General features: G+C 37.7%; 1 protein-coding gene across 1 annotated transcript in view; it reads left to right on the forward strand.

Moving 5' to 3' along the window:
• Positions 1–25719, forward strand: part of LOC134551277 (cytochrome c oxidase assembly protein COX16 homolog, mitochondrial) — a 44548-nt gene extending 18829 nt beyond the window's left edge. The window contains exons 3-4 of the mRNA XM_063398704.1: positions 11802–11864; positions 25346–25719. Of these exons, the coding sequence (XP_063254774.1) occupies positions 11802–11864; positions 25346–25462 (180 nt within the window). The 3' untranslated portion in view covers positions 25463–25719. The remainder of the gene's footprint in view (positions 1–11801; positions 11865–25345) is intronic.
• Positions 25720–25919: the final 200 nt, after the last annotated feature.

A 25919-nucleotide genomic window follows, 5' to 3' on the forward strand; every position in this document is an offset into this window, starting at 1 on the left:
ATGTTTATGGTACTGTGTACTATGTCAGGGTTTCATCTTGTTCATTTTTCCATTGTCTTAAATGAAATGCCTGGTTTGAGATAGGTGTCCAGGTAGTCCATAAAGGAGGTTTGAGAGGAAATGCCCCAACATAGGTTTCATTCCTTTTTAAAATAAATACTTGAGAAATATGTTGTCCTCTTTTGATGGGTTGAAAAATAGTAAAATTGAGCTTGAGATTTTATTATTACCCCATTGCAGTGAGACAGTTACTTTCCTTAGTGTATGAATATGGTTGTATTTTATTTGACCAGCGAATAACAGGTGAGATAAACCTCTACCTAACTGCAGGGTGCAGACAATTTATAGTTTTGGAGATGTCTATATCTATAGATCTGTAGATCATCTGTAGATCATCTGTAGATCATCTGTAGATCATCTGTAGATCATCTATATATTTCTCTTTAAGTGGGACTTACTTTCTCAAGGAATGTCCATCTACAGCTGACTGGAGGAAGCGCCTAAATAGAGACTTTATTCTTCAAGTCAAAAGTTTAGATGAATAAAATTAGGTGAGATGAAGCCCAGCCTAGATACTCCTTCACTGGATCTTCATTGGCAAACTAGTAGATGCCTTGAAGGTAGAGGAACTCTTATTTGATCTGTTGTTTGTGCCTGAGGTATGCCTGTATTCTAGAGAATGTGATTCCATAGGAGTTTGTATTAAACATCCTGCTTGATTTGAGTGTGAGTAAAATCAGAATGTCTTCAGTTGGTGTCTGGTGGAATATTTCGGTTGGAAAGATATCCTTTCTAAACCCATCAGCCAAGGAATGTGGAGTTATTTTAGTGTCTGTCACTGAACTTGGCCGAATAATCAAGTCTTCTCATCTAGCATTTTAGCATTTATTTATTTATAACTGCATCTTCCTGTGTTTAATTGGTTTCAGTAACTTAATTATACAAGCGCAGCATGGCAAGGAATTGATGTTGGTGATTATTGTTTTCTTCTTTTTCTTTTCCTTAAGCAGGTCAGGTTGGCCTGGGTCTCAGGTCTAATGCTAAACTGGCTAATTTCCTTGTATAAGTAGATTTAGTTGATTTTCTAAGGCTAAATGCATTACTGAGCTTGGCCCTAGGTCCTCCAAAAATTAAGAAAATAATACATTGAAAAGTTTTTTGGTGCTGTAGAGAATGTGAGAGGCATACATTTAAGATTCCTTATAGGTGAGAAAAAAAAAGTCTTAGTTACCTTTATATCATGAAGCCTATTTTATTCAATTAAAGCAGACCTTGCTTTCAGGCATGGCCTGCTTAGTGGGAGGGGTTTGGAATTGTGTATTTAGTCAGGCAGATTGTCTCCGTGTTGATGGCTAAACAGGTGCCCTTACAGTGACTTTGTTTCTATGTGCAGGTGGAATTTGGAACTTGTTGCATTTTTTGACCAGGGTTCAGAACTATCCAAGGTACTAATTTCAGTCCTTGCTTGTGGCACAAAAATGAGAGGGTAGCAAGAGGTTTTCATACTCAGTATTGTGGTGGTACCAGATGTTCAGATGTTTTCTCTCTCATTTCAGTTCAGTCCAGAAGGATTGTATAGAAATGAGCTCTCTATCCATGTTATTCTTGAAGATTTTGAGGTTCAGCTGCTGGTGTTCAGTTCATGTTTTTGCATTGATTTCAGCAAAAGCTAATCCATTTTACTTGAGCTCAGATGACTTCTCTACACTGTCTGTGAAAAGCTGTCTACTGAATTTGCTATGATACCAGACAGAGATGTATGTTTCCTTTTTTCAGACATCCTTGCAGTTTAGCATATAAACCACCATTTTTCTGTAAAAGGCAAAACCAGATTCAGCTCTGGGATTTAGTAAGATTTTTATTGCCACATTCTGAAGCTGACACCGTGTGTTTACTTTGGAATGGTTTCCATTGATTGGATCTGCCTAGACCCAGTGCTTATTGTCACCACAGACAGCCTACAGCACTGTAGGGTCACTTGGAGTTAAGATATTACCTCACATAATTGAGCGTCTCTGTGATGAAATACAATATACAGTGCAAGTATTAAGAGTTCTTTGTTTTAAACAGAAGCATTTTTTCCATTTTTTACTTGATGGTGGTTCTGTTGTTAAGATTAGATTCAGATGAAGAGAAAGTTATTCACTGGAGAAGCTCATTCTGATGCCATTGCAAGTGGAACTAATTTCAATACATAAAATGTTGATAGCTTTCAGATATTTACATTTTATATACTACCAAGAATTCTGTTCAGTTTATTTAAATCCTGTCACATTGCCAAAATTAATTACTGCTATTTTTGCCTTGCAATTGAAGTGATTACAAGTGTGTAGCTTAGCTTCAGGCAGCTTTTAGCCAAAACATAATTTAATATCCAGCTGTTTTTCCCAACACCTCCCTCAAGCACGAGAAAACCTCTAACTTTCCAGTCTCATCTTGAGAAGCCAATAGCTGTGATGTGGGCAGATCCCAGTCCCTACTCTGGACTTCTAGATCACTACCATTTTGACAAAGAAAATGTTGAAAACCTTTTCCTGGGCATGTTTCCATTTAAAGTGCCATTTCTGTCTAAATGGACCTTCCCTTTCTTCTCCTTTGTGTTTTGAGGCTTGAAGCCTCATCTGAAGCCAAATGGTGCTGTTGCAAACTTCAGCTATATGGCAATCTAAACAAACAGAGCCCAAACTCGTATCTAGAGTATAACCAACTAATGAAAGGGGGGGAATGCATTATCTGTCTCTTTTCAAGTTTCTGTCACTGCAGAAAGCATTTATTGGTTTGCTTGTCATTCAAGAGATGCTGCATTTCCCCAGAGTCAGCACTGAACCTCCTGTGTGTAATGTCAGGCAGTGCTTAACTGCCTTTCTTTTGATGAGGCATAAAAATGAAACTTGGCCTTTAGAACCTTCGTGAGTTCTGAAATTAATGTTGTAGCTGGTAGAGCATCACGTCTCTCTTCTCTGGAGCACAGCTCAAGGAGGGTAGAAGGTATCTGAGGCCGTATCTTGTCCCTGTGCGAGTAGATGGGCAGCTCTGGGCTCCAGGGATTCTCACACTGTCCCTACAGTCCCTCCATTTCTGCACCCTCAGAGACTCTGTGCTGTCTGTATAGCCCACCAAGCCTAAGCTCTGGGATGATTCAGGGCAGCAGGCTAATTAGGTGTTCCCACAGGAACCTTTCTTTCTTCACTGATTACAGAGACGCTGTAGAAATACAGTGTTTTTTTGATACTGCTTAGAGAAGAGAGATGACTTGTCTTATTAATATCCAAACTATATGAATTAAAATATTTTGCATTCATAATTCCTGCTGATTTTAGCAGAATTGTTTTGTTAATGTTGGATGTTAAGCCCTTAAAAGAAAAACACTTTGCTATTCATGTTTTGAACTTAATTACACTAGATAGTACTGTTGTAACTTTCTCTAATATACCCATCAGAATATCTGATCCTTTGACAGGTAAACATGTTATTTACTAAAAATAGTGGCAAAATATGTTTCAAAGGAAATGAGTGAGTGATTCGATGCACACACAAGTGTGTTGCAAAGTCTAGTAATTTAAAGTGTAAGTGATTTGGGAAATTAAAAGCTTTTTGTAAGTACAAAGTATTAGAATTTCATTTTTCTTCTTACTATAAAACTTCACTAGATGTCAGTGTGCAAAGTATTTTCCCTTAAATGCAATGGGAACTGTAGAATAAGAAATGTTAATTCCTTGAACACATGCAGATTTTAAGATGGCAGTTACTGGAATTTGGTGATAATTTGTTTGTACAAATGCATTTTCTGAGTGCTGAAAACAATTTTGATAAGTTCACACTGGATTCTATAAAAGTTGTTTCTGTTCAAAAAGACATTAAAAAGTCAAAATTTGTTTCATTACTCAATAAATTTGTGTAAAAAACTGATATGCAATCAAAACAATATTTTAAATCATAATTCAAACAATTTTTAAGGTTAAAAACTGCAGAGTATTTGGTTTAGTTTTATATTCTTGATTATTTTCAGTGAGAAAAAAATTTAATGTATATTTTCTTGCTGTTGATTTCTGGGAACTGTAGTTGTTTGTATGGGAGTAGCAAGCATATTTTCACATGGCTTAAGATAGGGCTTGGGCATTAACTTACACACTTAGACAAGGAAAAAAATGCATGTATATTTATAGATGTTTAACTCTGATTAGGGAAAGCATTCCTAATCTGCTAGTGTGCTTGTGCATTGTTTTAACTGTGTTATGTTTTTATATTATGTTTATCAGACTATCTCTGTTCCTACATGAGAAGATTGATAATTTGGATTTTTTTGGGAGCTGGGTCTTTTGAGCATTTTTTGGTGTTATTTTACTGAAGCTTCAGTGCTTTTATTGAAGGTTTAGTCTCCTATGGGATGGACTTTTCCCTTTAAATTAATTCCTTTATGTTTCTGAACTGAGACACCAAGTGAAAAGTAGTGGTTTGGATATTGTGCGGTGCCTTTGGTTTCACTTTGGTCCAAGTGAGCTGCTGCCAGAACAGTTTACAGATGAGCCTAATGAACACAGGTATTCCTGCTGATTACAGAACTAAGGAGGACACCCTCTGCAATCCTCCTCTGTCTGACAGTACAGCACTGAAAAGATTCAGAGGAGGTGAACACAGACTGCTTCCATGCTGCCTTCAGCTGCCGATGCACAATTTCTCTCTTGAAGTTACTTGCTTTGAACAGAAACTTAAGTGACCTTCATGTTTTTCAGAGCTACCACAAAGAGGCTGATTCTGGTTGAAGTTAGGATATGACTAAGGAAGCCATGAGGGAAAAAAATACCCTATAAACTATATTTATGCTAGTTTTCCAGCTTGAACTTGCATGGTAGGTACATAACCATTAAAAAAGGAATCTTCAAAAAATACGACCAAAAAAATTGACTCTGCTGGAGTTGCATCCAAAGTTGCATATTGGATTGTTTCTAGCTGTTAAGTATATTCTATTTAGAGGCAAAAAGGGAGGGTCTTTTTTCCCTAAATACTGGCATCACAAATTTACACCTTTTTTTTGTACCAAAAGGAATATTTTTTGTACTGAATTTTAGTGTGAAATTAAATTTATGCTAGCATGCTCTGAGCCAAGGTTTACAGCACTAATTTGGTATAAATCATATAAATAAATGTGCAACTGAAAATCCAACTGGATGTGAAAGCATACCAAAATTAATTAAATGATGAGTCCTTTCTTCTCAGAACTGAAAATTCTAGAATCCTTGTTAGTTTTGTTGACCTTATAGGTGAGAAATCTATATATGATTAAATGTTTGCTGAAGTATGGGATAATTTGGCCATCATACTGGCCTTTAATTGCATTTCCCATGACATTATCTCATGAAAAAGTCTGCTCCAAAGTTTGGGATTGTAGGTCTTCCTTCTTTAGATCAATCTGGAAGCAATTACAAAGTTTGGCTTTTGAGAGATCACTGGTGCACTGTGTACTGTAACTCTGGGAACTGCTGCTGTAACAACAATTTATATTGCTCCTTTGGAAATGTCTGCATTGATTTCTGTCAGAGACTGGATGAAATTTTTTTGTTTGTTTGTTTGTTTTGTTTTAACTGTCTGTGCTCTGTGTGGATCATAGGAAAAAGTCAAAGGACACAAAGCACAAAGCTAGGGTTTACATCTAGTCTCAGCTGTCTGCCTGCTGTTCATAAGTATTCCCAACCAGTCGATATCCTTGGATTGTATCCTGTGCAGTATAGAATCCCAGAGTCATGGAGTTGTTTGGGTTGGAAGGGACCTTAAAGATCTCCTAGTTTCAGCCAGCCCCTGCCATGGGCAGGGGTGCCTCCCATTAGACCAGGTTGCTCAAAGCTCCATCCAACCTGGCTTCAAGCAATTAAAGGGATGGGGCATCCACAGCTTCTCTGGCAACCTGTTCCAGTGCCTCACCACCCACACAGGGAAGAAAGTAGCCTTATGTGTTTTTAAATGCATTAAATATTTAGGTAATATAGTTGAAGGATTATTGTGAATGAAGTTGCACAAAAATGGTATGTTTTGCCTTGCCCTTCTCTGTTACCTAAGACTGTATGCCAAAGAGCTTGGCATAAGTACAATTCTTTTTGTACCTTACAACCTCTACAAGCTTTGTTCCTTTAATTTCTTAAGTAGAACAGCACTCAGCTTGGCTGTAGGTTACACTGCATTTCCTGAGTCCTGGGATTTATCCTCTCCTGTCTACAGCTTCTCACTCTGCTCATAAACCACAGCTTAGAATATTTATGACACAGACTTCTGTAGCAATTTATGGGAGTCTTCTCAAGGAAGATTAAAGTTGACTGATCCACTCAAGATTGCTGATTTTCCATTTAGAGGAGTTAGGCATATGATAAATGTTTTCAAAGAAGATACGCTATGGGAGAGCTAGAACTGGTGATTCTGGTTTACTCTTAAATTTAAAGAATGGGCGGGGAGAACAAATTGAAAAATTTCATATAAACAGTAATTTTGTGGACTCTCTGTGTTGTGGATACCGCAGGAAAATTGTGTCCCCTCTATTTATGCTGGGAGGGGCAGATGGAAAAATATAAATCTGAATCCTAATTCATGTTCATTAAACTCAGGCCACTGTCTTATCCCATTTCCAAACTTGAAATCTTTTTCAGTGGGATATTATTTTGTGGAGGACAGGGCAGAAACCAAAAACACATGTTTTAGTAAAAATAACAAACTAGTTTTAGAGTAGAAATATCTTCTACTGTTTTCTGGAAATGCTTGCTAGAGGGAAAGTTCTGTACAACTTTGGCATACAAATATTTGGTCAGTACATGCCAGGACACAAGTATCCAATGTACTGCAGTGACTTATGTGAGAGGAGGCTGTTAAAAGCACAATCCTCTTTTCATGACGTGGCTGTCTCCTGACAGTTTCCTTGTGTAGTAACTGAACCCCTCATTTTAGAAGATGTAATATATTAAAGTCTTGGTTTGCTCTAAAGCCCATGGCCACAAATAGGACATGGACAAATAAATGGTAACTTTTATAGCATAGAAAGACTGCATGTGAAGGTGGGCTGTTTGGGTTACAGATCAAGGCATATGTGTTCTGTGGACAATAGGGATGTTACCCTGAAAATGAGAATGTGAGTCAATTTGGTGGTCCTCTCTGAATGCTGAGCAGGAGCAGCACTGCTATTCTGCTTTATACTCCTGTGTTTCACAGAATCATATAATTTGGGTTGGAAGAGGCTTTCAAAGATCTTTTAGTCCAACAGTCCTACAAGGAGCAGGGAGATCTTCAAGTAGATAAGATTGTTCAGAGCCCCATCCAGCCTGACCTTGAATGTTCCCAGGGATGGCACATTCACCACCTCTCTGGGAAACCTGGGCCAGTGTCTCACCACAGTCATTATAAAAAATACCTGGACTAAATCTACCCTCTTTTATCTTAAAACTGTCAGCCCTTGTCCTGTTGCTACACACTTTGCTAAAAAGTTTGTCTGTCTTTCTTGTAAGCCCCTCTACTGAAAGGCCACAGTCAGGTTTCCCCAAAGCCTTCTCTTCTCCAGAATGAGCAAACCTAGTGCTCTTAGCCTGTCCCCATGTGGAAAGGTGTTCCATGCCTCTAAACTTAAAAAAGGGTAGTAGTGATGGTATTCTTTGGGTTCCCTTGTTGAAGATCTATCCTTTCCTTATACTGGAAAAGTTAATGACATTCGCAAATTTCTCAGTCACTCTCTGCCCATATTATTTGTTTCTGAGCTGAAATGAACTGTGGTCAATGAGTATCAAGACAAAATTGTTATCTTGAGAATTTTTTAAGTAGCAACACTTCTAAGTTTATTACTGTACCAGAAATACTTGTGTCACAAACAAAAAAATCTGCTTTACTAAGATGAGTGCACGTTTTTCACAGGGCACTGCAGGAGTCCCTGGTTTGGCAGGCGCTGCAAGCACTGGTTATTCTGCTTTGTGATGTGATGATGCCTCTTGTCTGCACCCCAAGGTGCACCATTTTTAACACCTAGAAATGCTGTCCAGGTTCTAATTGAAAAACTAAAATGTCAGCCTTAAAATGAGAAGTGTCAGCCTCATTTTAAAAGGTTTTTAGTTACTTACAGCCTCAAGTAGCTGCCTACTAAGATTTCTAAGAATGTTTCTGTGCTTAACCTCTATTACTTTTAGCTGTTAGGAATCTTTTTAAAGTCTGTTTCTTTGGGAATCTTTTGAAATTAAGTAAGGGTAAATCTGAAGGAATGGTGGGAGTGTGAAATGGGACAAAATTCTAATTTGAAACCTGGATCCTTAAACCTTTTCTGAGATTTTTCTATATTGCACTTGCCCTTGCCCTTTCAGTTGATGTAATATGAGATAAGCCTGTATAATGCAAAATACGGAGAATGTTTTATTCATTTTTGCTGCAAGTGCTAAAAAGGGAAAAAAAAACCCACCCCAGAAAAAGAAAAGAAGTAAAGCGTTTAAAAGTTGTATTTATAGTATTGGTTTCAAAGCCTTGCAGATAGCATCTCATGAAGGTTGTCTAAATACTTGCATCAAGTATTTCAGTAGTCTTTCAGTAAGAATTTAATGTGAAGTTATGTTGTAATTATACATGCACACATCTTTGAATTCTACATTTAGAGACCAAGTTTGAATTTAAATGGATCTTAAAGGAGCAGCTGAGATTTTGCTGAACAAGAGTCCTCTAGTGTAAAGGAATATCTTTTCTGTTCCTTCCTGCCTCCTAAATAATGGTGGAGAGGGACACTGTCAGGCTGTTATGCCATTTGGGCTTTGTCTGCTGCCATCATCATATTTACTAATACAGATTTGTATCCATAATTTAGCTGAAGATCTATTTGCCAGTGCATAGCTGAATACTTCTGGCTCATTTGGCAGTATGTGTTGGCATAGCAGTCATCATGGAAGCAAAATGTATGTTTGTATTTGGATCTTGTGGCAGATGTGTAACACAATGGAGCTACTGCTTTGGCATGGGCACTTTCCTGGCTCTGCCCCCGTTTGAAATGTTCCCTGGTTATGATCTGTGATTGTGGCTCATATTGATGTTTATCTGCCTTTTCAGAATGAAAATAGCATCATTCTGTTTTCCTTTTTTTTTGGTTCTTGTGATGTTTCAAAGATAGCACAGCATTATACAAACACAGTAGAGACAAAACTTTATAATGCGCTTTTTCTCAACTTCTGTATGGGTTCCTAAAACAATTTGTAGCTCATCAATGTCATTTGGTAGCTGAAAAGCTGGGGTTTGCAGTCAAGGCATTAGAAGGTGCAGGTGACTGAATTACTGTGCAGACTCAAGTATGTTTAAATTATTCTGTGTGAGTAAGTATGTATGTAGGGAACAAAAAAAGATAAAGAGAAGAGGAAATACGTACTTGCTCCTCTTTTTTTACCTTCTTTTGGTGGAACTTGGAGCAAAAGGATGGGTTTTGCAGAACGAGCTTAAGATGTGTATCTAGTTTGTTCTCAAAACAGGGTTTAACGAGTCTTTTTGGGTGAGTTAATTTGCCAAATAAAATTTTTGCTTCCTAAGAAGCAGCACTCTCTGGTAATTTTGCATTTACAGGGTGTTTTTAAAAACGAAATTTCAACTAGGCTCCTAATTTCTGAATTTTTGTTAATATTAAAGCTACAGCTTCAAACTGGGATGCTGTGTCTCAGTTTTAGCTGTCTTTGTGCGGGCAGAGGAGAACAAAGACAGGAGAAAGTCTGAAGATGGAAAGGTCTGGAAAGAAGGAGAAGCAGCAGTAACTTAACTGATTATTTGCCTTTGCCTTACACAAATGTGGCCATGAAAACACCACACATTAAACAAACACACTAAAAATGGATAAAATAAAATTTGATAATGGGGATATTGATAATGGGTATTTGTAAGTTAAATTCTGGCTGTAGTTAATTAGGTACAAATGATGTTCCAACCATGATACTTTGCCTTATAATTAAATGAAGGGAAAAGGTAGGGTGAAATAAAACGGTTGCTGCCTTACTTACTGGAGCTTTTATTTCCCCTTGTCCACATATGTATTATGAGAACACAAAGCATAACAAATAGTTTTTGCATTTAGTTCTGAGTACAGTGAGGCCTGTGATCACTCTTCTCTCAGTGAAAGCAAGCTTCAAACCTGTCTGGCTGCCCAAAGACTTTGCATTTCTGCGCATGTGATGGATGGGTTTGTTGTCCTAATGAAGCATGGCTGTTGTTGGAGGTCGTGGTCACAGGAGAGACACAATCCATCTTTAATGAGGGGCAGTTCTACAGAGGCCTTGAATGCCAAGACAGAGATGGAGCATTTCATTTTTTATTTGATGTAGAGGGCCAGTGCAGAGACACTATCTTGTTTTACGATTTTCTTGTTTTTTAATTACCAAGAAGGTGGGAGCTGTATCCAGTACAAACATTAACCATTTTAGATATTTTGGCTTAGGTTCCAAGTGTACTGAGTCTGGAGGTTGCAAATGTGTGTATTTCTGTGGCCAGATCGCTGATGGGATAGGGAAATCAAACCTCTGGCCATGCACAGATGGTGTTAGACTTGCCTGTCTGAACATCCGTCCTTAGGAACTGAGGTCTCACAGGCTGCATGCTAACTAGCAGACAGTGTCTGTAATCAAGAGGAACATTATGCTTAGGGAAATTCTTCAGAGCAATTCCCATCAATACCCATAGCAGATGTGTATTTTAAATACCTCTGATGAGTAGGAACTCATGTGAGGGGAGAATCTGAAGGTGGATCTTCTTATTGGCCAGGCAAATTCTGTTATGTGTATGACCTCCTTTTTGTTTTCTAGACTACTCGTAGATGGTTGACGTTGGTTGTGATGAGGGTTACTGAGCCCTTTTCATTCAGATCAAGAAGCAGCAATTAGGAGTAACAACTTTTCTTCACTGAATTAGTTGTAGTTGGACTAGTGTATGAGGGATGTAGGACTACACAAGAATTACCAGTCTCCTTACGCATCTATTTTGGTTTTCAAGCTCTAAAAGTGAGATTGTTCTCTCATGGTGGATTTATTTGATATTTTAATTAGTTTGCCTAAAGACTGTGTCTGAATACTGTGTATGTGGCTGTTTGAGAAGAAGGTAAAATGCTTTCTCTAAGCATGAAGAATGCTAATTATCTTTTTCCCCTTAGCTTCTGCTCTTAGACCCGTGGGAGACAGATGTTATTTAGCAAAGGGAGGGATGAACATCCCTTCTTCCGGGCTCAGAAGTACAAACGTGAAATGTGGCTGCCATGGTTCGTTGACATGTCTGTTCTTATATTTGTCCTTTCAGTAGGCATCTCTGAAAGGTGGCAGAAAACACCACCACTGTCAGTACAGAATCAAAACTGGGAAGGAGATGTGTGTTCACCAGAAAATTGGAAATTTAGCTCATGCTTAGACTTTGAAAACCAGGATATATTGTATACCTACTCACTGAACTCAACATTCAGGAATACAATGTGTTACACAATCCCAACCTTACCTTTCTTGTGCTCGTTTCATTTATTTAAGCTTTGTTTAGTTTAACAGTTTTAAACTAAATAGATACGAATTTAAGTATCTAAGGTAATGCAAGTGCAGGACTATAGCTAAAAATGTGTTTTCCTTTGGAGTTTAATAATTTGGCAGTTGACCTGTTTCTTTTCAGCCCGATTCTTGTGCTGTGTTCTTCATCCTGGCATTGGAACAAATGGCACATAAACTCTTCTAGAGGAGAGGAGGGTTTGCATGTACCAATACTGAGTTTATTTGAGGTTAAGATTTCTTTAAAAAATATTCTTAAAAGCAAACATTTTTGCCGTATTTTTGTTTGTCTTTCAGGTTGATCCAGCTTTGAAAGAAAAATTAAAAAAGAACCCTGTGACACTGGAATCTGAATATGAGGTAAAATAAATTTGTTGCCTGGGGCCCATAACCTTGGCTACCCTTGACTACCCTGGCCGCTGGTGGGTCGTATCTGTCCCTAACTAAAATTAGATCAACCATCTGCCTTTGACTCACTGATGTCCAATAAAAACAAGGTTTTATGTAAAAAAAGGTTTTTGAACACATAGTGCTTCTTTCTGAACACAGCTTTACTTTGATTTCCAGGCGTCAAGTACAGCGGTACAAATAAATTCCCCATTTCTGTGGTTAACCTAGTTTATAAATGTAGACCTGATGTTGGCCTTAGAGGAAGTGTGTGTGAATGTGAGTACTTCTACTGCATGAGTTTAGATGATCTTTAGACCAAATTACAGAACAATGTGCATGATGTACTTTATGTTCTTTCTTGCTTCTGAAATTTACGTGTATCTTTAAAACAACTGCCATTCTTTTTACACAGTTTCAGAAAATTTTATAGAGAAATAGTTCATTCTTCCCTCAACATTGCGTTTTCTTCAAATATTACTGAGCTCTAAAATGTCTGTTTTGACCGGTTCAGTATTCAGAGTCTCATAATTTTCAGGTCTACAAAAAGCCATGTTAGAAAAACTGGAAAAAGCTTCCCTGTGACCAGGAACAAAGGATAAAGCTATTTAAGATGATTCCTAATGTTTTAAAATTAATTGAATCAAATGTCCAACTAACACTTTATCTATCTATGAGGCCTTTATGCTGAAAAGAGATTTTTGTTTTCTCCCATACCACATTTCTGTCACAAGCCTTTGAAGATCTTTGTACTCACTGCTCTCATACTTAGGTGTCCAAATGGCAGTACATGATCTTGATATTAAAATTTTACTATTCTATTACTCTTTTGTGATTTGTCTGAAATAAAAGTAAAACTTACCTTTTGTATTTTCACAGGCCTAATTTCACAAAATATTTGCTACTTTTTACCATTGTTGCAAATAGTTTTGGGCTCTCCCCCACTATAAAGAGTTATGATTTCTGGTGCAGGGAATAACAAGATAGAAAGTTCCAACTGAGACTGAAAACTTAAAAATCCATTATGTTCTGATTGCCTCTGGGATTACTGTCTCTCAGTTCCATTCAATATACTGTAAGGCTGCTCTGATTTATTTATGTGGAAGAAAAAGTAAAAAGAACCACAAGCAGTAAAAAGAGCCACATCTCAAACTCAATACATAACCTCAAAATCAACAACTCTGTATTCAGATGTACATTACTTTTTCTTCAGAAGATGAGTAAATCAGTTAAGGATAATATTTAAATAACCATAATTCCATTGTCTTTATGGATAAATCAATGCTAATAAAATATATCTGGCATAACAATATATTACAAGCCATCTTGGGTAATGAGACTCTTCTCTGATGGACAGAAATGACAGAAGCAATCTTATTTTTTTTCTTAATTTAAACTGTAGAAAGCTCCCAGACTGAAATTCTTCCAGAGTAGTGCTTGGGTGTGATAAAGGGCAGATCAGTTCAAGAAAATGGATTTGCATAATGAAAATAGATTTGGATTATTGTTTTGAAATCTAATATCAATATATACTGTGAGCACCAACTTGCAAGCACATACTAATTTCTTGCTTCAGTGAAACTGGTGAAACTACCAGCAGTCATGCACATACTCTGCAGGCTCCACACTACATGCGTGACAATTTTAAGTCACTGTTACCTCTGTATTCTAATGACAAAATCTAACCAATCATCCAGTTACAGATGACATTTAGGAGTGTAGTGTTTTGTGGACCCCATCTTCTCCAGACTAGAGGGGTTTGGGTGGACATTTTTCTCCTTTCTTTATTTTTTGACTTGTCCAAAATACAGCTCTGAGGAACACCTTCTAATTCAATATATAGGTCACATTGAAGGATTACATTGGTGGCTGTTACTAAATATGGTGTGATAAGAGATCAAGGGCAGTTCAAAAAAGAGTTGCTGTTTCGATATGTAAAGCCTTATTTTACAATATTATTAGCATTATATCTGCAGCTGTTACTGAGGATACCATGCCAGCTCTTTTGAAGCGTGGTTGCCTGATATATGCAAATATCCTTTGGCCCTCCCCAAGACTTTTAAAAATATTTTACTGTCCTTACAGAAATGTACATATTGAATACATATTGAATTCTTCTAGAATGTCATAATTTCTTCTATAAGCATACATATATGCCTTATGGTCATATTGCAAAAAATACAGACATTTTCAAAATTTCAAACATGTTGAAGTCTGCATTTTGTCTCTGATGTGGTGGTCATGATGATGTAAAAAGTTATAACCACAGACCTAATTTATTGTGAGGAAATTAACATAAAGACATTGCTTACCTTCTAATTTACTAAATTATATCTTCTCAAACTATAAAAAGTTAATTTCATACTGGAATGTTTCTGGTCAGGATACTGTTTTGAGGAAGAAAGAATTTACATATGTGGTTCATACTGCATTTCTTGTATCTCAGATCTGTTAATAATGGAATTTATCTTGTGCCTTGGGACATGCCAGAGGAGCAAGCTACCTTTGCCTGCACTCTCCATTGTTTATGCATTCCTCTCACACACTTTTGTGTCCTCATATGACCAATTAGACCCTGCTGCCCCCTTTGCCTAATAAATCACAGCTCTGTCCACTAGTGATGCAGGTACTAATGTGAATGTAGTTTTGCTGCTGAGCTGGGCCTTGTAGAACACACTGCAAAAAATGTCAAGTGTTTGACCTGTGACAAAAGGCTAGAGTATTTCATTTGAAAGGACAAAAAGACTGTTTGAAAAAGGGAGATAAAAAACCTGATTAATATGATGAGTGAAAACCATTCTTGTGGTTGTTTAACTATCACAGTACATTCCTCTTTGTGTGTTTAAAGCAGTCTCAAAATAGTATTCCTTATTCTAGCACTTGGTTTCTGTACTTCTGTGAAATTTATGGTGTAATAAACACTAAAAAATCTGGCCTCAGTTACATCAGACCCCAAAATATAGAATTGTGGATAAGAGTTTTTCTAGCAAATAAAAGCTTCCTTAAGAATTTACTAACATTTTGACATGGAAAAAATAATTTCAGTTTGAATCAAATATGTGATATTCAGTGGGAATCAATAGCAATTGAAAGTAGAGAAAAAATACCCCAATTAAAAAAAAAACCTGAAGAATTGCTATGGAAACAGTAAATGAGTTAGTTATAAAGCAGAGAAGACTGATAAATGCTAAGGGCATCAGAGCTGTCTGATAAGTAATCTGTCAAGGATAGGGGTAAGAGGATGATGTTGCAGCAAACCAAAAATAAAATAACGAGCATTTAAAATAATGAGTAACCATGTTGGCAAAGTAGCAACATTCAAAAAACATATCTGTACTTTTTTAGAGAAAAAAGTCCTTTGTATTTGACTCAGATGTGCTTCCAAACCCCTTATTAATCAAACAAGATGTTATTTCATACCTAATCGACTGTGATGGTTTATAGCCATTCTAAGAACGGGCTTAGAACACTTCAGTGGCTGCTGAAAATTTCTGTTTGGGAATGATGGTTCTCTGGGAATCATCACTGGGCAGGAAGGTGATACTATTAAGAGTTCTGTGAGATTTGGGACATATAGGCAATGCTGAGTACTTCTTTCAGTGATGTGGAAGAAATTGTGAAATCTTTACTAATGTGCAAGTGATAGGAAATATTGCAATGGTAGAAGTATGGCAAGGACAGAGAGCTGTTCATATTACTTGCTAAGATAGGCCCATTAAAAGTACCTTTTAGAGTAGCTGAAGTTATTTATTTAAAAACCTGAAAATGCAGGCCAGAGTGGACTGCATTCTGAAAAGAGCAGCTCTGCAAAAGATTTAGGAGTCAGTGAATAAGTAATTCAGCTTGATCTTTTAGTGTGATCTTGTGGCACAAAAGGTAATTCAGTGTATAAATACAAACAGGAATGGTAGATGTAGGAACAGGTGATTTTACTTATGAGTGTGGCACTGATGAGGCTGGGATTGAAATTCTGGCTCTCCTTTTGGTATCTGGGTTTTGAATAGGGCTTTAAGAACAGATTAGCTTGCAGAATAGGCTGACTGTACTAATTTAGGGCTCTAAAAAAATCCTTAAAAGAAACTTAAAGATTTAAATAATACTAGAGGTACTGAGAAGAATGATGCTTTCATATAAATACTTTCATAGGAAGAAAGTGATGGTGATTGAACATTTTTCATTGAAGAAAATATAGTAAAATTAGAAGTAAGATCCGTTCTTAATAGCTGGGAACATCATTTGAACACAACAGCAAGAAAAATTAGTCTTTGTGTTTCAGAATATCAAAACTGTAAAACTTTACAAAGTTTTCCTTCAACTGGTTGCAAGGACAGCCTAATTGATGTAATAAGCTGGTCTGCAAATGGTCAGACTTGAGAGTGCTGCTTTCTTGACTTAAAGAGTATGAATATTGAGCAGGTTTTGTTCCTTACAATTTGATAAAAAGTCAACATTAGCTCTGGACAGAAGTTTTTAAATTGTTTGTCCTGAGAATTACAGCAAAAGAGTCATAATTGCAGTATTAAAATGTATATTGAGGACAGTTCAAAAATTAAAAGTAGGTATATGGAGAGGTGTTTTGGAAATATAACCTATATATTTACTGTCTTAAAAGAAGAATTTGAATAAGCTCTTCTGAAAAAGACTCGGACCACTTATTGCTCATTTGACCTAACTTCAGAGCATGTAGTGCCAGCAGAATGGATAAAACTTTTTTTCAGGGAGCGACAGTGTAGTAACACGTAATTGCATCCAAGTGTGTGCACATCAGGAATGCTCTAGAAAGAAATTCCTGGATGCCAGTCGTTGAAATCTGCAACTATCTTGTTGCTGGCATTATCAGTACCAGAGGATTACTGATTTTGTTGCTGTTTAAGAATTAACAGATTAGTGTACTGAATTGATTTGCTTCTGTGTCTGTGAAGAGCTGTTTCTTTCATATATGTTGCATTTGTACTTCCCTTATCCAATAAGAAGACACTGATGTCTCACAGATGGAAAACAAGGTGAGTGATTATCAGTCAGACAGCAAACATGGTTGGGACTGTTACAAATAATCTCATCACCCTTTCTCCTCTCTCCAAAATAGAATCCTTAGTACCAACTTGCATTCCGTGTATGTTTTCTTGGTTTTTAATGCCACGTGAATTGACCAACTCTTTTTATGCTGAGGCCAACACTGTGTGTTGTCTCAGTCACAAAATCCCCCAAAAGTTTTGAGTAGGGCAAGTTGTATGCACACATCATGGCTGAATTCTTTAATTTATTGTGTTAAGGAATGCTGCTAGATTCTGCCGGGCAGCCAGTGTGGGGAACTTGTGCAGCTGGCTAGGTGAAAATGTTAAGCACTTCTGCCCTGCTAATAGGCCTCCAGTGGGGAATTGTTGGGTCTTTGGTATGAAATATTTGTGTAGTAACTTTAATGTAGTCTGTGGGTATTTAGCTACATGGCTGAGGCTTGTGTATATTTCTCCCATTGTCTCCTTCTGAAGATGATACAGATAATTTTGAAGGAAGTTCTTGTCTCACCAACCAGGCAAAGTGGCTTTTTGCAAGCAAATCCTCCTATTTGTTTTTCTTAGATATTTTTCTCTGTTTTTGGCCAATTTTAAAACCAATATCTGGAATATTTTGATTGTTAGTTTACTTCCAGATGATGTCCACAGACAATCAAGTCTAAATGTGAAATACTTAAAAAAATTCTTGTACAATTCTTGCATGTTCTTTGCTTCTCAAATTATTGTTACCCATGGTTATTTAATGTTCAAACTGTATTATAAAATGTACTCTGGTTTGGCAAGTTACTGCCAGAGAATGGGTTACTGCTTGTCCTAACAGGATTACTGATCAAACAAAAAAATGATATGCAATATTCAGTGGAGGCTGACCATGGAGTTTGCACACTTCTTAGCTAAATAATCAATTTTCTAAAAATTGCATGGAGAAGTTCACAAGTTTAACCCCTGCCTTCACTGTGTGTCTGGTAAAACTTGGTATTTGCCCAGGAATAGCTGGGAGGCATCACTGAGAAGTTCAAAGGCTGAGGGAAATGGTGTTGGTAATTCAATATGTAATAATCGATCTTGTTCGTAGCATCTTCCCCTCAAGTCATTGGAGAGCCAGTGTCCCCCTGTGCCATCTTAGAGCTCTAACATAAATAGTCTTTAGGCAAAATGCAGTTCAAAACCAAAATACCTTCCAGCTATAGAAAGACCTCAGACCTTACCTTCTAAAACTTAACCTTCATACTTGTAAAAATTTAAAAAGATGCCTTGATCTTTCTAAGACAGGAGTCTTTCTGATTTGATTTGACGACCTGTTAGTTCTGATAGAATGGAAGGTAGAGTTTTTCACATGTTATTTGTGAGCTGTACATTCAGCAGGATTGCTGAGAAGTAGCTTTACTGTTACTGGCAGTATAGTGCAGGAATAACACTCCTATTACTGTCCTCATCAATTAGAAGGGGGATGTTAGCCACAGAGAAGAAACAGGAGGATTTATTTTCCCTATGAGAAATTTCCCAACAGCACAAATCAAACAATAGGCATTGATGTTACTTAAAAACTATTTATGGCTGAAATATTTGAAATTGCCCTGTTAATATTTAGCCTAAATCATAGTTTCTCAACACAGAAAAACATTCTATTTCAGCATATAAATTGAGAGGCAAGTTCTGGAAGAGAGGTGAGTGGAAAATCAGCAGGGAAGTGTAGATGAGAAGCAGAAGTCCTAATCTACACTAACTGTGTCAATGTTACCTGAATCAGCTGAGATCAGGGTAGAGGGGGAGCATGTGGGAGGTAGGAGATGAAGCCCACCAATTCAGAAGGTAAGGCTTGGTAAGGTTGGCTGCTGATTTGAAGAAATGTGGTTACTTTAAAGTAGTTACTTAATGGCCTGGATTTAAGTTTAATTTGACACTGTTGTTGTAAACCTTCTCTAATTGTTTCTTATACCCACACATTTCTGTTAGTAGTTTCATGGTGGTAACTGATCATTTCTTCTTGTTTAGTCCTTTGCTGTGGTATTGCAGCTTTTCCCTCTCACATAAGAAACCTTGTTTTTCATGTCTCTTCAGAAGGAAAAACACCATGTGTGACTCATGGGTCTCATATTTTTTTTATCCTGGTACACCTCATCCTTTTTTTTTTTTAAGTATCTTTTAATCTTTATTAGAAGGACAGACTGTGCCAGATTTATATACAGAAGGTAAAAAAATTGTCCACACTTCCAAGTATTCCTAGTCTTAGGAAGTTGTTTGAAATAAACAATTTCTGTGGTGTCAGGAGGGCTTTCTGGGCTCCAGATAAGGACATGCTGTAGAAATCTGTATGCTCTTCTTAGAAGCAACAGAACTGTCATTTTTTACTCTGACTGGTCTCCTGCACTGTTAAAGATCACACATCCCCTTCAGTCAAGTTCACCTTAATTTAGTTGAAAAAGATGCTGCAAACATCCCAAAAGTCTGTCCCTGGCTGCTCCTATTTTAGAGACCTGTGCTGCAGTAACTAGGACATCCCTTTACAAAGTTTAGTATGATATAAACTTAGCAAGAGCAAGCAGTCAGATTTGGGAAATACCTTGGTCCTGTTGACTTGGCTGGGTCTCCCAAGTAGTGAATTTAGGGATAAATCTTAGTAAGCAGCACCTCTCTTTCTGGGGCAGAATAACCATAGCTTGATAAAACTTTTCTATACGTGAGAAATGAAAACTATTCTAAATGTACTTAATTTCTTAATTAAAAGTGGAATTTGGGATTCTTGAAGTTGTACTACTGCACTCATGCTATTATTTATGTTGGACCTTTCTGAGTTTCATTTTTGCTTAGGAAAAGAAGATACACTGAAAGTAAATTACTGTGCACACATTCTGTTGACTTTATCATAAAGCTTGTGAATCTTTTGGATTGAGAAATCCATCTTGGGTGATCCACAGGTGTAATGTATAAATGGCAATGGATTATCCTCTGAGATTTATTGTGGTTTTTAAGAGATTCTAAATTTTAAGAAGGAAAACTGCGTGTAAATTAGGAGGAAGTTGTGGCAAGGCCTAATATCTGATGGAAGTCTCTCTCGTTATTTTCTCTTATGTTAAAAATTCAAGGCTGTGTAATCATGTAGTTTTAACTGAGTGATGTAATTGTTTAGTTTACTGAGCACTTTGTATCATTATAACACCTTCACATAAAACTACGACAGTACTCTGTGAACATTAATTAAACTCTGTGACACCTCTGAGTTGGAGGCAAGTTCTCTTTGCATGCTTAGCATGGGGAAAAGGTTGCACAGACAGATTGGTGGTGCAGTTTCCCAATACACATCTTCTGTGAGTGATTTCCATGACATAGTCACTCAAAGATGTTTCTCTTCTCTCTCCACCCAATGCTTCCTTCAGCCAGTTCAAGTGTTTGCATAGTCCTATGCTTATATAGGATTTGTTCATAAGCAGTATGAATTTATTTTCCTAAATTATTTTGTTTTTTTCTGGTGGGAGCACAGCCCTACATCATTGAATTGGCATAATTAAAGGGAAAATAACGCATGGGGAAAGGGTCTCTTAAACCAGTTCACCATAGGTTGAATTAATTACGCTATGGATGAATGCTATTGCATCCCACTGAATTAAGCAACAAAGCCTTTATTGGTTTTTGCCAGTCTTCAGCAAAGCCAAAAGGAGAAGCAGCTTTCTGGATGCTTACATGCCAGTCCCCCTTCACACCCTGCAATTCTTCCCTTAATGAACAAAAACCAATCTTATTCTGGCTACAGTTTGCTGCTTACTAACTGGTTGTTTACTAATATCATAAAAAATAAGCATTCTTTAATTGGAAAAAAAGACTTCTTTCTAAACTGAGGATTCAATCACTAATCATGGGCTATTAAATCCCAGATTATTAAATCATTAATTGCAGATATTAAATTATGTCACTTCCTAGGGAAAGTAACACCCAGTTATATTAAGAAAATGAGATGTCAAAAAGATGGCTCTGGAAAGAGTTATAAAAAAACCACACTAAAGCCATATGAGTGCTATGATGATGTTAAGATTTTCAGTCATGCATAAGACAGCAGATTCAGTGTTAACTTAATTCTGTACCTCTTCATCTATATATCCTTATAGAGCTCCTCAATATACCTTTTGTCTTTTCAAGCTTTTTAAACACCTTTAAAAACCAGACCGTTCAATTGGTTTAATCCTTTCACTGCCTCTTACAGCCATGAGGATATTTTTCCCTGGCTCATCTTTTGTCTGCAAATGGGTTTGCTTACTATAATGATGGGAAATAATTGTCTCTCTATATCAGAGCTTTTTCTTTCTGTGCTGTTCAGCACAGAATTTATTTCATCAAGCTGTAAAGTAAACAGGATTCTCTTATCCCTCCTTTCACATGTGAGAAACTGAGACTAAAGCCAAACATTTTTTGCAAGTGGCCGCCTTGAATTCACTCAGCCTGAACACTAATAGCTCTAAATGAATTTCTGCAGACTTCAGTTTGTGTATTGTGGCATAAAGACTATCCTGCAAGAGTAGAATTCAAATTCTTTTTAAAATTTTATTTTATTTTAATGCCGACAGAAGCTTATAACTTCTAGTTAAGCCAGACGTTTGAACCAGCAATTAAGAAGTGAAGGTCTTTTTATGTCCTTTTTGGTACCTTTGCACCAGTCAAGCTGTTTAACAGGTCTTAAAAGTCAAGTGTGGCAAACAGTTGAACATATTTTTCTTTTTCACTGTGCCTGTCTGAATAACTGCATTTTTTTTCTTGAATTTACAGCTTCTGTCAGTCCTGTACTCTTAAGAGGCAGTTTAGCTGATTTAGGGAGTGAATCAGTAGATTTAATGGACTATACTGATCTTACTTTAAACAGCTAATTTTCAATATCCTTTGGGCTATTTGAAACAAGCAGGAAAAGTGCTGCTGATCTGATCTGATTACATTTCATTGTAGTCTCTAGTGATTGAATGTTTAGTACATTTGATTTGGGGAAGTCTTTTAGTTTTTAAAAGCTTTCCAGTTCATATGAATTTCAGTTTAGTAAAAGCTGGAAGTAGTTTAACATGTAATGTGATGTCTTCATAAAGTTTGGTAGGCAGAGTCCAAGTGGCTAAAATAAAATAAAAAAAAATTAAGAAGACCTAGCGAGACAGAAGGAAAGATGTTGAGTTCAGCTTCATCTGAGAGCAGAACTAGCTGCTTGTCTGAATTCTCACTGTACAGCTCAGGCAGTCTGAAGGAGCTGTGTAACTTTGCAGCTTGTGCTGCACCTAATTAAGAGGACTGTCAATCTGGTTTTATTCTCATCACTAAGATGAATTTAAAATGTAGCTATGTGCATGTCTTTAGCCCATATCTAATGTAGCTATTTATTCTGGGATGATTCTGTTGTAAGAATTTTCGTGTCAGTGACCAAGCAAAAAGGGTAGGGTTTTACTCAGCTGTATGTGGGGTACTGTCCTGGTTTAACCCCAGCAGCCAAGCCCCACGCAGCCGCTCACTCACTCCCCCACGATGGGGTGGGGAGAGATTTGGAAGGGTAAAAGTGAGGAAACTCATACATTGAGATAAAGACACTTTAACAGCTAAAGCATAAGGTGCTAGTGTAAGCAAAACAAAACAAGGAATTCATTTACCAATTCCCACGGGGAGCAGGTGTTCAGCCATTCCCAGGAGAGCAGGGCTCCATCACATCTAAAGGTTGCTCTGAAAGACAAACTCCATCTCTCTGAATGCCCCCCTGTTCCTTCTTCTTCCCCCAGCTTTACATGCTGAGCATGGTGAGATAAGGTGTGGGATTTGCCTATGGTCAGCTGGGGTCACCTGCCCCAGCTGTGTCCCCTCCTGTGCACCCTCAGCTCACTGGCAGGTGGGCTGGAGTGAGAATCAGAGACAGCCATGGCACTGTGTGAGCTACTCAGCAGTAATGAAAACATCCCTGTGTTACCAACGCTGTTTTCAACACAAATCCAAAACATATCCCTGTACTTGCTACTATAAAAACATTTAACTCTACCCCATCCAGAACCAGCACAGATACACACGAAAAGAGCTATTCAATAGGAAAGCATTGCAGAACAGATTCCCACATCTCCTTTCAGTGGCAATACTCCCTCTGTTTATCCACAGGCAACAGGAGTGCTCTGTTGTTCCAAAATTGGATAGCATCAGTTCAGAAAGTTGGAATGTCGAATCATTCTGCCTTCTGATGACTGATAACTGTCCCATAAACTAAATTCTTGCAGATGCTCTCCCATGGTGGTAAAGAAGGTGCTTTCTTCTTGAATTGCAGTAAGATACTACAAAGTGCTTATACATCACACAAAATGTTAGTGATCTCTAAAAATATAATGATAATACAAAAATATAGTGTTCCTATGTATGCATTAGAACCTTTATTTCTTTATATTTTAACTGATCAATAGATCTTACTTGTCATCTCAGGCAATGCCATTCACTGCACGTAACCCTTGGTGGTTTTATTCTGTCAGTGTATCCCAGTGTGTTTTCTGGGTACCTTTATGATTTCTATTGGAAACTGCCAAGATACTTTCTGGTACTCGTTTGTTTGGCTACTATAGTTTTGAAATGCTTCCTGTTTTTGACAAAGCTCTCTGTAAAGCCTTTGTGAAGTTTCGGGGACAAATTAATATGAACTTTTGGTAAAGATCTTCAGTACTCATGTCTGTTGATAGACTTCTTTATGTAGCCTATTTTTACGTACCACAAGTTTTGTTGTAATTATTTTAGAAGTTGATTAATGTTCAGGCTTCGGGAGACAAACAGATTTGGAATAGTTGAGATCCTCACAGGTGTGGGATACCTTTGTGTTGAATTAAATCAGCATGCATCCCTTCTGTTAAAGCACAAGGTTATTTTAAGTGTAGTTTCCTTGAAGCTTCCTTTGGAATCAGATGTTACATTCCGAATTTGCAATCAGAGGGGATAGTTACTGTTGTGTGGGATGATGAGTACCTTTCCTCCATTCTCTCTCCTTCCGTGTCAGCTCAGATCACTTCTGGCTGAAATGAAGTACCAGCTAAGCTTAAGATGTATAAAGTAGTAAAGACAATTCTTCAGAAAGACCTATGCCAAAAAATTCCATTGCTCCTACCTTGTGAAAGTCTGCTATATTTATGCATGTGCTCTCATATATCTTCTTTAGAGTGTTGCCTAATTTCTTTTGATATCTGACTAACCTCATTGCGATTTCCTAAATTGTAGAAGTGTTAGGAAACTTTTACATAACATGAACTAATAGCAGCAGGTCTATTCTCTTATAGCTGTTGAATTTTTCTGCAACTATTATTCAAGTCCCTGGGTGTTTGCCATTTATTTAAATGATTGAGAGTAGACAAAATTAGGCACAGGCTCAGGGCAGGGTTGAGTATTTTCTGGTGTATTTTTACAGCATTTGCTGAGATGAGGCCTTGATCACAGATCAGGCTGAAGTTCCACTGCAGTATGGATCATTCATTACTGGAATGCAGTTTTGCCCTGTGTAGTAACATCTAGGACAGTGCTGATTCTGGCAGTGGTGCAGACCGTCTCCTCAGTCTTCCCATCATGCCAGAGGTACTGTTCCACAGCTGGCATGTGAGACTTGAGGTCTGTGTCCTGGGAAGGGACAGCTGTGCCTCTGCCAATAGGACTGTGAAGATGCAATACATCTTTGTGTTCTTTGCAGCACATGGTAGGTGAAGTCAGAAGGGCACCTATTCTTCGTTTTTGTTGCCTCTAAGTCATTGGTAGTTCTGAGGGGGTATGGTAGGAGTAGGCAAGAAGGTAATTAAATCTAGTTTTTCAACACCTGACAGTTCAGTCAGTTAGCATATCTCATGTATGACTTAGTAGTACTGAGGCCTGTCTGTGGTGGCTGGGAGCCATGGGGTACTAGTCAGCAGAAAGCATTGCATACCTCTCTCAAGTTAAAACCACATGGATTGAAGGGGTTTGCACTGTTGCTGTTTGCACTGTCTCTCTTTGTGCTAGATAATGAATCTTTTCCAGCATGCTTTGTATTTTTGCTGACAGGATACTTCAGCTCACTAATTACTAATCCTTCTGTTTGAGCTATACCAATGCTTGTCACTCCTGCTCCTTCAGTGCTTGGCAGACTTGCAGTTGAAGCACAGATTTGGAAAACAAGGTGAGAGGAGAAAAAGTGAATACAAGGCATCTTCAGTCTTGCTCAGATGCTGCAGTGCTTCCTGTCCTTAAATGTTACTTACCTGCTGACAAGCAGGTGCAGAAGGCCTGTCTTAGTCGTTTATGTAGCTATATGGATAACTACTAGGTTTTTTCCTTCTTGTTGGACTTCTCATGCAGGGTGGATGAAATTTCATCAATCCAATGGTGATGCTGAGTTTCTTGTGAGAAAAGAAATCAATTTGGAATCATATGTACTTTAAATCATGGATCCATCAAGGTGACCCTGTTATTTTTGCTGTTTGTCTGCAGAAGCTGGATAAATCTAACCTGGATAACTGGGAGAACATCAGAGGACCCAGTCTGTGGGAAGATTCCAGGACGGTTCAGAAACAACGGCGGGAGGCTCTCCGTCTCAAGACAGAGTGACTGAGCAAGCCTCCTTTGGTGCCTCTGAAAAAAAAAGTCTCAGGCTGGACTGTCTTAATTTTTAACCCAGTGTCAGGAACAGACATGGGAGCATTTGCACTGAACAATTCAGCTGGTGTATATATAAGTAACAGTGAACTCAGTCCAAACAGCACTGTATTATATGAAGGTCTTTGTTTGCATCCATTTGTGTACAGTACCACAGGCTGTATATGTGAATTTTCAATTAAAAAAAGCTGATTATTCTACTGAGAATACCCCATTGTTTTTCAGTCTCTAACATTCAAAACTCCTTCAGCAAGGAATAACATTTTGAGAGTCACTTGTCAGTACCAGAAGTTGTCATCCTAATGAGAACAACAGTCATCTAGATGTGTGTGACCAGATAAGTGCTGCTTCAGGGAGCCCCTGCATGACTTCAGGCTCTTTAGCTTGGAAGGGACTCCACAGGCATATG

This window comes from Prinia subflava, chromosome 5, assembly GCF_021018805.1.
Source record: "Prinia subflava isolate CZ2003 ecotype Zambia chromosome 5, Cam_Psub_1.2, whole genome shotgun sequence".
NCBI classification, from domain to species: Eukaryota; Metazoa; Chordata; class Aves; order Passeriformes; family Cisticolidae; genus Prinia; species Prinia subflava.